Below are 14,587 nucleotides of genomic sequence, written 5' to 3' on the forward strand. Positions count from 1 at the left end.
TGTCTGTTGGCCATCTGTATGTATTCTTTGGACAGATGTCTGTTCCTGTCTTCTGTCCATTTTTTAATTGGATTATTCAGTTTTTGCATGTTGTTGTATCAGTTCTTTGTATGTTTTGGATACTAACCCTTTATTGGTTATGTCATATGCAAGTATCTTTTCTCATTCAGTAGGTTTTCTTTTAGTTTTATTGATTATTTCCTTTGCATAAAAATCTATTACTTTCGGGGGTGCCTGGGTGGCTCAGTTGGTTAAGTATCCAACTTTTGATTTGGGCTTAGTTCACTATCTCAGGGTTGTGAGATCAAGACCCGCTGGGCGTGGAGTTGGCTTAAGATTCTCTCTCTCCCACTACTCCCCCCTCAATAAGTAGATAAATAAATAAATAAAAATTTATTACTTTCGAATTTTAAAATCCATCTTAAATTTACCCTCTGAGATAATGATGTTTCACAACTTCCAGTATATACAAATTAAGTTTTGGTGTTTCAAACTTTCAATTACATATGATAGACAACTGCTGAAGCATGTTGAGCAAAGAAGTGACAGGGTCAATATTACTTATAGTAAAAACTGATTATTCTACAACTTTATTAATTTCAGTAAAAGCTTACTTGATTAAATAAGCATTCGATTGTTTTGGAGCAGAATCTACCCAAGAGCATTTGCTCCTCCTTATATACTGAAATGGAAATCTTCGTGTGTGGTTTGGATGCAGTATTAGAAATTATAAAGAAGGCATCTGAGAAACTCCCTTAACTGTTAAAAAAGGCTTACAAATTCTTTGCTTATAATACTTGGGTTAACAATAAACCTTTTAGTTAATGTTAATTCTTCAAAAATAGAATTATATTTGTGTGTATATATATATATATCTAATAGTGTAATCTATTTCATCATTGTCACCTAGTAAGTAAAAATTGATATTGTGAATGAACTTGGATTTTAACTAGTAAAGTGTGGTTTCTTTTAAATGTTTATTAACCATTTGTATTTCTTCATGCAGTTACTCTTCATAACCATTTTTTGTTTTGTTTACATTATCTTTTTTGTAAATAAAACTTCTATTATAAAGTTTGCCATTGTTTAATCCTAGATTTTCTTATAGCCTCAGTGCTTGATTGTTATCTTTGTACAGAAGTTTGAAATTCTTAGCAGGTCAAATCTATGTCACTATATACCTTCAGCTTTTCATGTTGCTAAGGAAGTCTTTCCTTGCCCTACTGTTATAAAAATAGTGTCTCTTGTGCTTTCATAATTTTATGTATGGATCAGGTAGTTAATTTGACATTTTTTCATTGATTTAAAATTCCATTTCATTTTCTACATGTCCATTTTTGCTGACATTGTTCACCCACTAGAGCAGACCATTGTTAGGCAGATACTATATGCTTTGCTTGAGCTTTAAAGAATATTTTTTTAAATTTAGAAGGCCTATTCCCTCTCATTTAAGAAAAGAAAAAACTTTGTCTGGAACACCTAATATTCTCTGTTTTTTTGGAAGTAGGGAGATTAGACAGCTGTTTAAATACTTTGTTTTTCTTTTGCCTATATAAATATACGATGACTAGAATCTAAATTTGCCTGCCCTAGTAGAAACCTCTCTTGGTCTTTTAGTTTCTTCCTTCTGTGCCCTAAAGATATGAAAACACTGTTACCTTCCATTTGCTTCTTTAGAAATTGTAACAGTAATTTTTTCAGGACAGTCTTCTCTCTCTACTAGTTTTTTTTATTTTGTTTTTTAAGATTTTATTTATTTATTTGAGAGAGAGAGAGCACAAGCAGGGTGCGGGGCAGTGGGAGAAGCAGGCTCCCCACCAAGCAAGGAGCCTGATGCAAGACTCTATCCCAGGACCCTGGGATTATGACCTGACCCAGTGTCAAGACACTCCACTGACTGAGCCACCCAGGGGCCCCTTTCTCCACCAATTTTATATGCATAGTAATGAGTTGTCCTAAACCTCCCTAGACCAGAGGTTATTTAGAATATCCTAGGTTATTGCTCTTTTTTTTTTTTTTTTTAAGATTTTATTTATTGGGGCGCCTGGGTGGCTCAGTTGTTAAGCGTCTGCCTTCGGCTCAGGTCATGATCCCAGGGTCCTAGGATCGAGCCCCGCATCGGGCTCTCTGCCCGGCCAGGAGCCTGCTTCTCCCTCTCCCACTTCCCCTGCTTGTGTTCCCTCTCTAGCTGTCTCTCTCTCTCTGTGTCAAATAAATAAAATAAAATCTTAAAAAAAAAAAAGATTTTATTTATTTATTCGACAGAGAAAGAGGGAACACAAGCAGGGGGAGTGGCAGAGGGAGAAGCAGGCTTCCCGCAGAGCAGGGAGCCCGATGCAGGGCTCGATCCCAGGACCCTGAGATCATGACTTGAGCCGAAGGCAGACGCTTAACGACTGAGCCACCCAGGCGCCCCATGGTTATTGCTCTTGATTCTGGCCTAACCTACCTTAAGAGCTTCCCACGATTATTTCGATAGGTTGTCCCATCTAGACCAGGTTCTCAGACAGTAAGTTTAATATGTACTTTTCAGGGCTATTCATAATAGGCTGTTGAGGCAGAAAAATTTATAACCTAGGATAAGGGAATTCTGTCAGAGATTTGCTAGGAAATCTTTTCCTAATGATATCAGACTGATCTATCTTCTTTCTCTACCCTTTCTCTGAAAGTGCTATCCCAATGATCAACTAATTCCTTAACTGCCAAAGAAAATTCTAGGTCCTCATAGCCTTTTTTCAGCAGCTCAAACTATTGGTTACACTTCGCTCTTCTGAGAAGTTCATGTGTTGTTTGGCTTCTGTAACACAGCTTTTCCCCATCACTCCTCAGCTCTTCAATCAGCCTGTCTATACTATGTCATCTTGGGTGAGCTTATTGATGACCCTGCCTTAAGCAGTCACCAGCATTCTAATTACTGTTAAATCTTACCACTTGCCTGGATGAGAATAGCATATAGAGGGAGCAGGGAGGAGACCAAGTGTAATGTTTGGAGGCGAGGGTTCCAGGAAAGGCTTTGGGGAGATACTGACCCTTGAGCTACATCTTATATACACTGCATGCATCATCTTAATGTCAGAGATCCCAGAAATAGAACCAACTATGTATAATAATTTAATAATGGAGGTTTTATAAATCACAGAAGCCATCTGGTATCAATATAGTTAGCAGAATTCTTCCTTAAATAACATTCTTGCCTCGTGGAGCTTGCTTTCAAAATCTTAGCATTGCCTTTGTACTATCTTCTCTCTAGTGGCAAGGTCTTAAGAGTCCTTTAAGAAGAGTCTCCTCCATGAAGCCTTCCCACTCCAAACAGAAAGACTTAGCCCTACTTTGCACACTTATTCATACAGACCCCTTACAAATGTCTTCTATTACCCCCCTAACAGTATTACAATAGAAAAATACATTGCTAGTATTATCCCCATTAGTTGAAATGATACTGTACGTTCAATTTTGCATTTGAATTGTTTCACTTATGGTCGTATTTAATTGGCTTCCCAGGTGATTTCAATTCATAGCATATCATAATTAGACAAAATGACATCTTGCTAACCTGACAGTATTTTGGACTTACTACTAATTGCTTTCTCTAAATTCATGTATTTTTTAGTTTACATTAATTTACTTCAGATGTTATCTAAAAATAAACACTGAATATTCATTGTCCCACAGATTGACTTTAATTCAAAATAGATCTTTTATTTTGCCAAAAATGTGTCCATTGCTCATCAGTTTATGTAAAAACTTACTCTTTGCCCTTCTTCCTTGGTTTCTGACAGTGGCCTGTTTTTTAAATCACTGGAGTTGGTACTTCCATCCAGAGATCTTCCTGTGGCTTATCTCTTGACCTATGACCCCACACATCCAGTAGCTCTGTTTTGGAATTGTCTTCCATTTCTATGGGTCATGAACACTTGAATCCCAAGCTTGTATTTTTTTTTTTTAAGATTTTTTAATTTTATTTATTTATTTGAGAGAGAGAATGAGAGAGAGAGAGAGAGCATGAGAGGGGGAGGGTCAGAGGGAGAAGCAGACTCCCTGCCAAGCAGGGAACCCGATGCGGGACTCCATCCCGGGACTCCAGGATCATGACCTGAGCCGAAGGCAGTCGCTTAACCAACTGAGCCACCCAGGCACCCCCAAGCTTGTATTGAGAATAAAATATACAATATAAAACTTTGGTCAGCACCATAGAAATATTTTTAAACTTATAATTTTAAAATAATTTCAGACTTATTCAAAAATTGCAGGAATAGTGCAGAATTTCTCTATACTCTTTCCTGACATTTCCCAAATGTAGCTTTTTACCAAATTAGCTTTTCTTTATTTTTCATACTCCCTCCTTCTCTCTCCTTTGCTCCTCCCCTTCTCTATTTTTTCTTAACAATTTAATAGTAATTTGTAAACATGACACCCTTTACCCCTAAATACTTTGTTGTGTTTTTCATAAAACCAGGACGTTGCAGGGCACCTGGTTGGCTCAGTCAGAGGAGCATGAGACTCTTGATCTCAGGGTCATGAGTTGAAACCCCACATTGGATGTAGAAATTACTTCTAAAAAAAATAAAAATTTGGGACGCCTGGGTGGCTCAGTCATTAACCATCTGTCTTCAGCTCAGGTCATGATCCCAGGGTCCTGGGATCGAGCCCCACATCGGGCTCCCTGCTCGGCGGGAAACCTGCTTCTCCCTCTCCCACTCCCCCTGCTTGTGTTCCTGCTCTCACTGTGTCTCTCTCTGTCAAATAAATAAATAAAATCTTTAAAAAAAATTAAAAAGAAAATAGTCTTAAAAAAAAAAAAAAGCTAGGACATTGCCCTATTACCACAAAACAATGATGAAACTCTTAACAAAGCTACAGGACAATTATCGATGCTGTTATAATATCATTGTCTAATCTTTAGGTCTTATTAACTAATAATTTCCTTTATGGAAAAAGAAAGCAAATTTTGTCTCATGTCTAAATTCAACCCAGGATCACTTGTTTACATTTAGTTGTTATATACCATATTTTTTTAACTAAAACTTTACAATGAAATGCCAAAGTGACTTAAAGACTTACTCAGTAAACAGCCTTTCAATGGCCAATTATATTTTCTTTTTCCCTTTATTTTAATTATTGAGGTATAATTAACATAAAATGAAATATACACACGGGGGGCACTTGGGTGGCTTAGTCGGTTGAGTATCGGACTCTTGGTTTAGGCTCAGGTCATGAACTCAGAATTGTGGGATCATGCCCCCTTTCATCCTTTCAGGGTAAGTGGGGAGTCAGCTTGGGATTCTGTCTCTCCCTCTCCCTCTCCTTCTACCCTTTCCCCCTCCATGCACGCACGCGCACACACACACACAGACACACTCTGCCTTGCTCTCTCTCAAATGAATAAATCCTTAAAAAAAATAAATAAATAAACACATAGGGAGCGCCTGGGTGGCTCAGTTAAGTGTATGCCTTCAGCTCAGGACATGATCCCAGGGTCCTGGGATCGAGTCCTGTGTCGGGCTCCTTGCTTGGAGGGGAGCCTGCTTCTCCTGCTGCCCGTCACCCCATTTGTGCTCTATCTCTCTGTCAAATAAATGGATAAAATCTTAAAAAAAAAAAAAAAAAAGTCAGAAAACTAAGAATAGGAGAAAATATTTGCTAATCAGATGTCTAATAAAGAACTTGTAGGGGCTTCTGGCTGGCTCATTCAGTGGAGCATGTGACTCTTGATTTCGAAGGTGTGAGTTCAAGTCCCATGTTGGGCGTAGAGATTACTTGAAACTTAAAAATATATATATATATTAAGCGATGCCTGGGTGCCTCAGTTGGTTAAGAGTCTGCCTTCGGCTTGGGTCATGATCCCAGGGTCTGGGGATTGAGCTCCACATCGGGCTCCTTGCTCAGCAGGGAGTCTGCTTCTCCCTTTGCCTGCGGCTTCCCCTGCTTGTGCGCACGCGCACTCTCTCTCTGACAAATAAATAAAATCTTTTTTAAAAAATCGTAATTAAAAAAAAAAAAGACCTGTATAAAGACTTAAAAAAATTCCTGGAGCACCTGGGTGGCTCATTCCTTTAAGTGTCTGCCTTAAGAAAATATGCTCAACATTGTTACTCATCAGGAAATGGAAATCAAACTCAAAATGAGATGCCTCTTTATATTACAATGGGTATAACAGACAGAAAATAACAAGGGTTGAGGAGGATGTAGAGAAATGGGAAACTTTTGTACATTCCTAATGTGATTATCAAATAGTCATTCCACTTTGGAAAATTGTCTGATGGTTCCTTAAAAGGATAAACATAGTTAACTATATAACCAAGTAGTTCCCCTACTCAGTGTATACCCAAGAGAAACGAAAACATGTCTACAGAAAAACTTATATGAATGTTCTTAGCAGCATCAATCATAATTGCAAATGTGCAAACAATCTAAATGGCAATCAACCAATTAATGGATAAATATAAATGGCATATCCATGCAATGGAACGTTATTTGGCAGTAAAAAGGAATGAAGTACTGATAAGTGCTATAAATTTGAATGAACATACGTGAAGTGAAAGAAGCCAGACACAGAAGTCCACCAGTTAGAGGATTCTAACTAAATTAGTAAAATCCATAGAGATAGAAAATTGTTGAGGGCCGAGAAAAGGGGGAAATGTGACATGATTTCTAAGGATGGGGGTGGGGATGAAAATGTTCTAAAACTATATAGTGGGGGGCGCCTGGGTGGCTCGGTCAGTTAAGTGGCTGCCTTCGGCTGGGGTCATGTTCCCAGGGTCCTGGGATCGAGTCCCACATCCGGCTCCCTGCTCAGCGGAGAGCCTGCTTCTCCCTCTCCCTCTGCCTGACACTCTGCCTACTTGTGCTCTCTATCTATCTGTCAAATAAATAAATAAAATCTTTAAAAAAATAAAATAAAATAAATAAAATTATATAGTGGTAGTGGTCGGCCAACTCTGAGTATACTAAGAAGCATTGAATTCCATACTTTATTTATTGGTTTATTTTTTATTCTTTCTTTATCTTGGGAGATTGAGCACACGAGGAGGATGGTGGGGAAAGTGAGAGGGAGAGTGAATCCTAAGAAGGCTCCACACCCAGTGTGGAGCCCAACGGGAAACCCAAAGTGAGCTCAATATCAGGAACCTGAGGTCATTACCTAAGCCAAAATCAAGAGTCGGATGCTTAACCAACTGAGCCACCCAGGCACTCCTGAATTTCATACTTTAAAAGGATGGACTTTGGGGCACCTGAGTGGCTCAGTCGGTTAGGCGTCTGCCTTCGGCTCGGGTCGTGAACCCAGAGTCCCGGGATCAAGCCCCGCATCGGGCTCCCTGCTCTGCGGAAAGCCTGCTTCTCCCTCTCCCACTCCCCCTGCTTGTGTTCCCTCTCTCGCTGTCTCTCTCTCTCTAATAAATAAATAAAATCTTTAAAAAAATAAATAAATAAAAGGATGGACTTTATGATATTTAAATTATATTTCAGTTGTGCTTATATAAAAAGATAAGTGGAATATATTTATGAATGCTATTTTTTTTAAAGATTTTATTTATTTATTTGACAGAGAGAGACACAGCAAGAGAGGGAACACCAGCAGGGGGAGTAGGAAAGGAGAAGCAGGCCTCCTGCAGAGCAGGGAGCCCAGTGTGGGGCTCGATCCCAGGACCCTGGGATCATGACCTGAGCCGAAGGCAGACGCTTAACGACTGAGCCACCCAGGCGCCCCTTATGAATCCTGTTTAAAACATTTTTCGTTCCAACATATTCAATTTGTTGTATGTTTTTAATCAACACAATTAGCAAAAAAATATCTGTATGATATAACAATTTCATAATATATAATGGAAATTATACTAATAGATATTTTTAAATAACAGAAAAGTAGTCACAGACATTACTCACAGAAGTTTGTATGCACCATTTACCACCTGAAGTGACTGCCATGTGGCCACAAATTCAAGAGCTTACAAATTAATACACCCTCCTCTTATGAAATAATGTGATTCTCGAGAAAAGTTTTAAAATTTGGGACATTTGTATCATTTAAAGTCTTCTTTTTTTTAAATGAGAATTTTCGTCTGATATCAATAGTGTAACTTAGACTTTTTGAAATTTTCATAAAATGCAACCACATTAGGTTTTTGTGGTTTTTAACCATCCACTCAACAAATATTTGAGGAGCTGAGTTCTGTGCTCAGGAGCCATGTGTGCAGTAATAAAGAAAAAGACATAAAACAGTGGCTAATATTTATTAGATCCTAGCTCTTTGGTGCTACTATAGAAAGGTTAAGAAACTTGCTACATCCTGAGATCATAAATTGACTAAGCGGTTTCTGGCTTTTTTTTTTTTAATTAGGGTAAGATACACTTTTTAAAATTAATTATAGCATACATACAGAAGGCTGTAGAAATCCTAAAGTCACAGAGTTTTTCTAAAGTGAGCACCATTGTGTGAGCAGCATCTAATATTACTAGCAGTTCAGAAGCCCTCTTGTCCCCCCTTCCTGCTACCCCGTAAAAGTAGCCACTCTCGTGTCTTCTAACATTATGGATTAATCTTGCCTGATTTGAACTCTATATAAACACAGTCTTAATGTAATTATTCTTTTGCCTTGTCTTCTTTTATCCAGCATTAGAATTGTAAGATTAATTTATGTTGTCTGTAGTTGTATATCATTCTCATTGTTCAGTGGTGTTCTGTTATCATAAATAGTTAAAATTTACTGATTTATTCTTCCGGTGATTGACACTGGAGTTGTTTCCAGTTTGAGATAATTATGAATATTGGTGTTGTCTTTGGGAAATAGAAGAATGCATTTTTGTGTGATTATATACCTAGAAGTGGAATTGCTGGGTTATGGGGGCAGGGGATGTGCATCTTTGCAGCTTTTCCAAATTTTTTATTACATTCCCATGAGTAACGTATAAGTGTTCCAGTTGCTCCACATTCTTATCAATGCTCCCCATTTTCTTTGTCATTTTAGACATTCTATTGGGTGTGTAGTGTAGTGTCTCTCTTTTTTTTTTAAGACCTCTTTCCTCTTTTTTTTAATATTAAGTGTACAGTTCATTAGTGTTATATATATGTTCACATTGTTGTGAAATAGAACCCCAGAATGTCATCTTTCAAACCTGAAACTTTATACCCATTAAATAACTCCATTTTCCCATAATCACAGCCACTGGTAACCACCATTCCGCTTTTATGTTTTATGAATTTGACTATGTTAGAGTAGTCATATAACTAGAATCATACAGATTTGCTTTTTTTGTGACTGGCTTACTTCACTTAACATTATCTCCTTAAGGTTGACCCATGTTGTAGGATGTAACAGGATTTACTTCCTTTCTAAGTCTGAATAATACTCCACTATACATATATGCCACATTTTGTTTATCCATTCATCTGTCAATGGACATTTGAGTTGTTTCCACTTCTTGGCTGTTGTGAATAGTGCTGCTATGAACATGCATAGGCAAATAATTGTTTTAGGCCTTGCTTTCAACTCTTTTGGTTGTATACTCAGAAGCGGAATTGTTGGATCACATGGCAGTTCTATTTTTAATTTTTTGAAGAACTTCCAGACTGTTTTCTATAGCAGTTGCACCAACATATGTGGTACTTTAAAATTTTTTTACTTTGCTACATGACTAGTAATGTGGAGCATATTTTCATATGTTCATCATCTGTTTGATATTCTCTTGTGTTGAGCCTATTCAATTTTTTGGCCAGTTTTCTTTTGTGTTTTTATTACTCACTTGGAGAAATTTCTTTATATATTTTGGGTAAAAATATTTTGTCAATTATATATATTGCCAATATTTCTCCCACTGTATTGCTTGCCTTTATAGCTTCTTAATCTATTGCTATTTAATGATTTTGATGAACAGAAGTTCTTAATCATAATGTAATCCAGGGTGTTTTAATATTTTATTTTTAAGTAATCTCTTCAACTAACATGAGGCTCGACCTTCCTACCTGAGATCAAGAGTCGCATGCTCTACCAATCACCCCTATAATCCAACTTCTTAACTCTTTATAATTATTAAGTTTGGTAATTTATTCTAAAATTGTTTTACCTGCTTCAAGGTCATGAAGATGTTTTCTTCCAAAAATTTACTGTTTTAACTTTCATATTTAGATCAACAATATAACTCAAGCTCATATTTTTCCCATATGGATATTACATAGTACCATTTATTGAAAAGACTACTTTTTATTGCAGTGTCAACTTTGTCATAAGTCTGATGCCATATACATATGCATCTCCTGCACTCTTTATTCTATTGAACTGTTTATGTGTCATTGCACCAATAGTAAACTATAATTACTATAGCTTTACAATAGATATTGATAATCTCGTAAATCACTTTGCCTTTGTTCATTTTCTTGGCCTTTCATCTTCCTTTCATTTCCATCTAAGCTTTGGCACAAGTTTGTCAACTTCCACCCAAAACAAAATAAGCTCTGATAGGATTTTGATTGCAATTGCATGAAATCTAGAAATCCATTTGGGGAAAATTGACAACATTATAATAGTGTCTATTCCATGAACATGGTACTTCTCTCCATTTATTTAGGTCATCTTTAATTTCTTTTAATGTTTTTATAGTTTTCATAGGTCTTACACAGGTTTAATACTTGTCTTCCTCCATTTAGACTGCTATGAGAAAATACCAGACTGAGTGGCTTCTATACAACAGAAATTTATTTCTCACAATTCTGGAGTTTGGAAGTCTCAGATCAGGGTGCCAGCATGGTTGGGTGAGGGCCCTCTTCTCTTTGTGTTTTCACATGTTTAAAGGCATTAGGGAGTTCTATGGTGTCTATTTTATATGAAAACTAATCTCATTGATGAGAGCCTCCCCTTTATGACTTAATTATCTCCCAAAGGCCCTACCTCCTAATACCATCACAATTGGGATTCAGGATTTAATACATCTATTTTGGGTGGTCACAAATATCCATACCAAGGCAATACCTAAGGTGCTTATTGAACCTAGCTCTGAATTTAGAGACTCATTATGCTTAATTTTCTGGTGTTCACTAAAGGATATTTGGAAAAATCTGGGAAAAGCGCAGATACCTAATAAATAGCATTTTAGCATTTCCCATACAAAACTGGATCAATGTAACTATGTTCTTTGATAACTTAAAAAGTATCTGGAAAATTTTTGTTTGATACAATGTATATCATTTTTTAGCTTATTTGAAAGCGAATGTATTCTTATTTGGCTGTAAAAGGACATATAAATATAGAAAAAAATTTTAATATAAATAATTGTGTTTAGGGGGAAGGTCCTAAAGCCAACTCTACTCAAGGGATGCCTTGGTAGCAATGATTGTTAACCATCTGGAGTGACAGAAGAAAGTGATATTGGGTAACTAACATCTTAAGAAGTTTCATCTCAAGTTATATAATATTATAGCAACAAAAATGGAATCTTAATTATGCTGTTGGTTGCTCCGTTTTGGTCACAGGGGTGGGCACCTTTATCATTTACTGATTATGTACTGATTAATGTGGTCAGTGTCTTTGCTCCGTAAATTTGTGATATATGGAGGGAGTTTTAACCAGAATTGGTTGGTTTTATGTCTTGTCAACATTTTTATGTAATTCTTTTTGTAAGCACTGGGACCACTGGGCAATATTTAAACACGTTTGAGGCCTTTTTAGCACCCCAGGGGTATGAGGCGATGTAAGATAAATCAATCACTATTCAAAATTAATTGTTATATTTTACATTCACCATGTCAACTGAACCACCTTAATCTTATGATAATATGGGTATGATAAATCCTTATGGTAGCATGGGGAAAAAAATCACAGAAATTGCAGGAACATTGCTTTGTATATTAATTATTCTGTATAATAAAACTATTCACCCAAGGAAAAGATCCCTAACTTTGCGCAAATGCTAAATTTCAGTGCTGAAGTTCATTTTTTATATTGGGAATCCCTGGTTATTTGCATGTAGCTAGATTTGTCCCGATGTGGCATTTGTGGAAGAACAGAATAGTTAGGCTCTTTCCAGGAGATCCTGTGTTGTCTATTTTGCAATACTGTATCAACAGTGAAATAAAACAAACTGCTTTGGTCTACTTTTACAAATAACAACTACATACCACAGACTTCTGTTCTGCCTGTTGTTTGTTTAGTCAAGTAACCTGGGATACCCTGAGGAGTTGTGTGGATGCAGCTAGTCAGAAAACTGAATGTCCTAGAGGCTTCAACCCTTTGAGAAATAGTCATGTTTAAAAAGACCTAAAATGCAAGGACACAGAGCTTTAAAGACGATATCCATTGCACTCAACTGTAGGTGTTTTCTGTTCTATAAATAAATGCATTATGCTTTTCCAGGTTTTAAGAAGAGGCAGCGATGAAGAGAAAGTTCTTTGTTTGGTTCGGCAACGGACAGGCCATCACTGTCCAACAGCTGTGATGGTGGTGCTTATCATGGTATGGGACGGCATTCCTCTCCCCATGGCTGACAGATTGTACACGGAGCTTACTGAAAACCTAAAGTCATACAATGGTCATCCCACAGACCGAAGATGCACGCTCAATGAAAAGTAATCAAATCTGTTTTGTACTGCTTTCCCATTCACACCTCTATCATGTAATATTACATAGTTCATTAACTACCAGTTATGCATATTATAGAATTTTAGGTATTCTGAAACTAAAGAATGAATTTTTTTTTTTTTTTTTTGGTCAAAAAAGAGAGACTTCGTTTCATAGAGAGTTGAGACCATTATAGGGTTGGTTGGTTGCTTGGTTTGTAATATCTACACCCAGCTCACCAACCCCAGATCAAACCCTGAGATCAAGAGTCGCATGCTCCTCTGACTGAGCCAACCAGGTGCCTTTAGAGAGTATTCTTTTTCTGCTTCCCTCTTTGATGCCTGATCCCACTCACCCGTAGAGTCTGGAGGAGAGGGATTTTTTCCAGAAAGGAAAAGCTCCTCCATAGAGAATTGTACTATATTCTCAGCAATGTAAGAGAGTACCTGTTTTCCTGTTTTGCCAGGAATATAACGTCAAACTTGAGGTTTTGCCCTTTTAGTAAGTGGTAAATGGCATTTTTCATGTTATGAATGAGTTTTTTCATATGGTTAAGAGTCATTTGCCTTTTTGGGTGGGGGTAGTTATTGCTCAACTACGTGTTAATTGTTTTAGCTCATTTCTAAAGGATTGCTTCTTTCATGTATTGGGGTACTTAAGACTTTGTTATATAATGTCTAAACGGTTTTGCCAGTTTGATACTTTTCTTTTTACTTCTGCTATGTTATCTTTTGCGTTTTCCTTTTTTTATTATTATTATTTTTTATTTCCTAAGTAATCTCCACACCCATGGGGCTCGAACTTACAACCCCAAGATCAAGAGGCACATTATCCAGCAACTGAGCCGGCCAGGTGCCCCATCCCCTTTCCTTTTTAATATAATTAATCATATCTATTTTTTCTTTTGTGTCTGAATTTTAACTGGTATTTAAGAACATTTTTCTCTCTTTCAAGTTATACAGTAATTCACCCATATTTTCTTTTAGTTCTTGTTGAAATTGTAAATTTTTAAAACGTGAATCTGCGATGTACTTAAAATTTATGCTAGTTAATAGTGGGAGGAGGAGATCCATTTCTGTCCTCTTTTCCATTTAAGAAAACACCAGTTACAAGAGAGCATTTCTTTCCCCTTGATTTGAAATGCCACTTTAACTGTAAGCAAAAATTACATATGAGACAGTCTTCTCTTGTATTTAAAATTTATATCATTGTCCTGGCTTTTCAGGTACTAGTACCACATTTTTTTTTAATTATAGAGATTTTATAATGTATTTTAGTATTTGGTAGGGATAGCTCACCTTACTCGCTCTTTTTCAAAGCTTTCTATTATTCTTTTCTGTTTGTGCTTCCAAATAAACTTTAAAATGAATTTGTCTAGTTTAAAATAGAGCCAATGACATTTTTAATGAGATTTCATTAAATTAACTTACAATGATATTGAATCTTCCTATCCCATAACATGGTTTTTCTTTCCATTTGTTCAAGTTTACTTTTGTGTCTTCAGGATTGTTTTGTGTAGTTTTCCTCATATATGTCTCTCCTTTTTAAAAGAAATGTCATTATACTGTGGCGCCTGGCTGGCTCACAGCATGCAACTCTTGATCTCGGGTTCTCAGTTCGAGCCACGTGGTCAGTGTAGAGATTACTGAAAAAATAAAAACCTTTCGGGTGCCTGGGTGGCTCAATAGGTTATGCGTCCGGACTCTTTCAGAAATCAAGCTCTGCATTGGGTTCCACACAGAACTTGGGGCCTGCTTGAGATTCTCTCCTTCTCCCTCTACCCCTCCCGCTGCTCGTGTTTCCTCTCTGTCTCTCTCTCTCTCTAAAATAAATAAATAAATAGATAAGTAAATAAATAAAATCTTTGCAAGAAAAATAAGTAAATAAAAATCTTTTTTAAAAAAGAAATGTTCAGGATGCCTGGGTGGCTCAGTTGGTTAAGCGTCTGCCTTCGGCTCAGGTCATGATCCCGGGGTCCTGGGATCGAGTCCCGCATGGGGCTCCTTACTCAGCAGGGAGCCTGCTTCTCCTATCCCTCT

General features: G+C 37.0%; 1 protein-coding gene across 1 annotated transcript in view; it reads left to right on the forward strand.

Annotated features, from left to right (window-relative positions):
- The window catches only part of LOC118018781 (methylcytosine dioxygenase TET1-like), a 133,322-nt gene that overhangs the window by 96,455 nt on the left and 22,280 nt on the right, over positions 1 to 14,587 (forward strand). Inside the window, exon 7 of the mRNA XM_035017519.1 lies at positions 12,345 to 12,556. Within this exon, the coding sequence (XP_034873410.1) occupies positions 12,345 to 12,556 (212 nt within the window). The remainder of the gene's footprint in view (positions 1 to 12,344; positions 12,557 to 14,587) is intronic.

The sequence above is a fragment of the Mirounga leonina genome, unplaced genomic scaffold (assembly GCF_011800145.1).
Source record: "Mirounga leonina isolate KUSES-001 unplaced genomic scaffold, KU_Mleo_1.0 Mir_107, whole genome shotgun sequence".
NCBI classification, from domain to species: domain Eukaryota; kingdom Metazoa; phylum Chordata; class Mammalia; order Carnivora; family Phocidae; genus Mirounga; species Mirounga leonina.